The 1,030-nt window shown below is 56.3% G+C and overlaps 1 protein-coding gene across 1 annotated transcript; it reads left to right on the plus strand.

Annotated features, from left to right (window-relative positions):
- Positions 1–12: 12 nt before the first annotated feature.
- NGA_0726500 (beta-ketoacyl synthase) lies at positions 13–1,002 on the plus strand (the record flags this gene model as incomplete). Its single annotated transcript, XM_005852281.1, is given in 2 exon segments — positions 13–340; positions 353–1,002. Coding segments are annotated over 2 exon segments (978 nt in total), but the record flags the coding sequence as incomplete, so codon positions are not given.
- Positions 1,003–1,030: the final 28 nt, after the last annotated feature.

Genomic DNA, 1,030 nt, shown 5'->3' on the forward strand with positions numbered 1-1,030 from the left:
GCGGTGGTGGGTATGGCGTGTCGGCTGCCCGGCGGGAGCGACAGTCCAGCGGCTTTCTGGGAGATGCTTGCGGAAGGTCGCGACGGCATTGTGGAAGTGCCGGCAAGCCGATGGGACGTGGACAAGGTATACGACGCTAACCCTGACGCGGAGAACAAATGCTATGTGCGTCATGGTGGTTTCATCGATGATGTGGAGCTGTTTGATGCAGCGTTCTTTGGAATCTCTGCCATGGAAGCTAGTAGTATGGATCCACAGCAGCGGTTGTTGCTTGAGGTTGGATATACAGCGCTGTACGTTGCTGGAGAATCAAAGGGATCCTTATTGCAGAGTTCCACCGGTGTTTTTGTAGGTATCTCAACGAACGATTGGACGAGGCTTATGTCGGAATGGGCGTCGGTCTACACAGGAACCGGGGCGGCTGCCTCGATCGCAGCGAACCGGGTATCGTATATCTTAGGATTGAAGGGTCCAAGTGTGAGCATGGATACGGCGTGCTCGTCAGGGCTAGTAGCGTTAGATATAGCTGCACAGAACCTGAAACGAGGACGTTGTAGCTTAGCCTTTGTTGCTGGCGTCAATCTTATGTTAACTCCTCATGTAACTGTTGCGCATTGCAAAGCACGGATGTTATCAATGAGTGGGCGATGCAAGACCTTCGACGAGTCCGCCGATGGATATGTGCGTGGCGAAGGCTGTAGTGGGTTGGTGCTGAAGCGTTTGTCGGATGCAACTGCGGCAGGCGATCGTGTGTTGGCAGTGGTGAGGGGGAGCGCAGTGAATCAAGACGGTCGCAGCGCGAGCTTGACGGCGCCGAATGGTCCATCGCAAGAAGAGGTGATCTTGACGGCCTTGCAAGAAGCGCAGGTCTCACCGCTGGACGTGGAGTACGTCGAGACGCATGGGACAGGCACAGCACTGGGTGACCCGATCGAAGTCGGGGCTTTGAAAGCTGTGTACGGGCTGGGGCGTAGCGAGGAGCGACCGCTCGTGCTGGGCGCAGTGAAGACGAACATCGGGCATCTGGAGG

The sequence above is a fragment of the Nannochloropsis gaditana genome (genome assembly GCF_000240725.1).
Source record: "Nannochloropsis gaditana CCMP526 unplaced genomic scaffold scaffold1571, whole genome shotgun sequence".
NCBI lineage: Eukaryota > Eustigmatophyceae > Eustigmatales > Monodopsidaceae > Microchloropsis > Microchloropsis gaditana.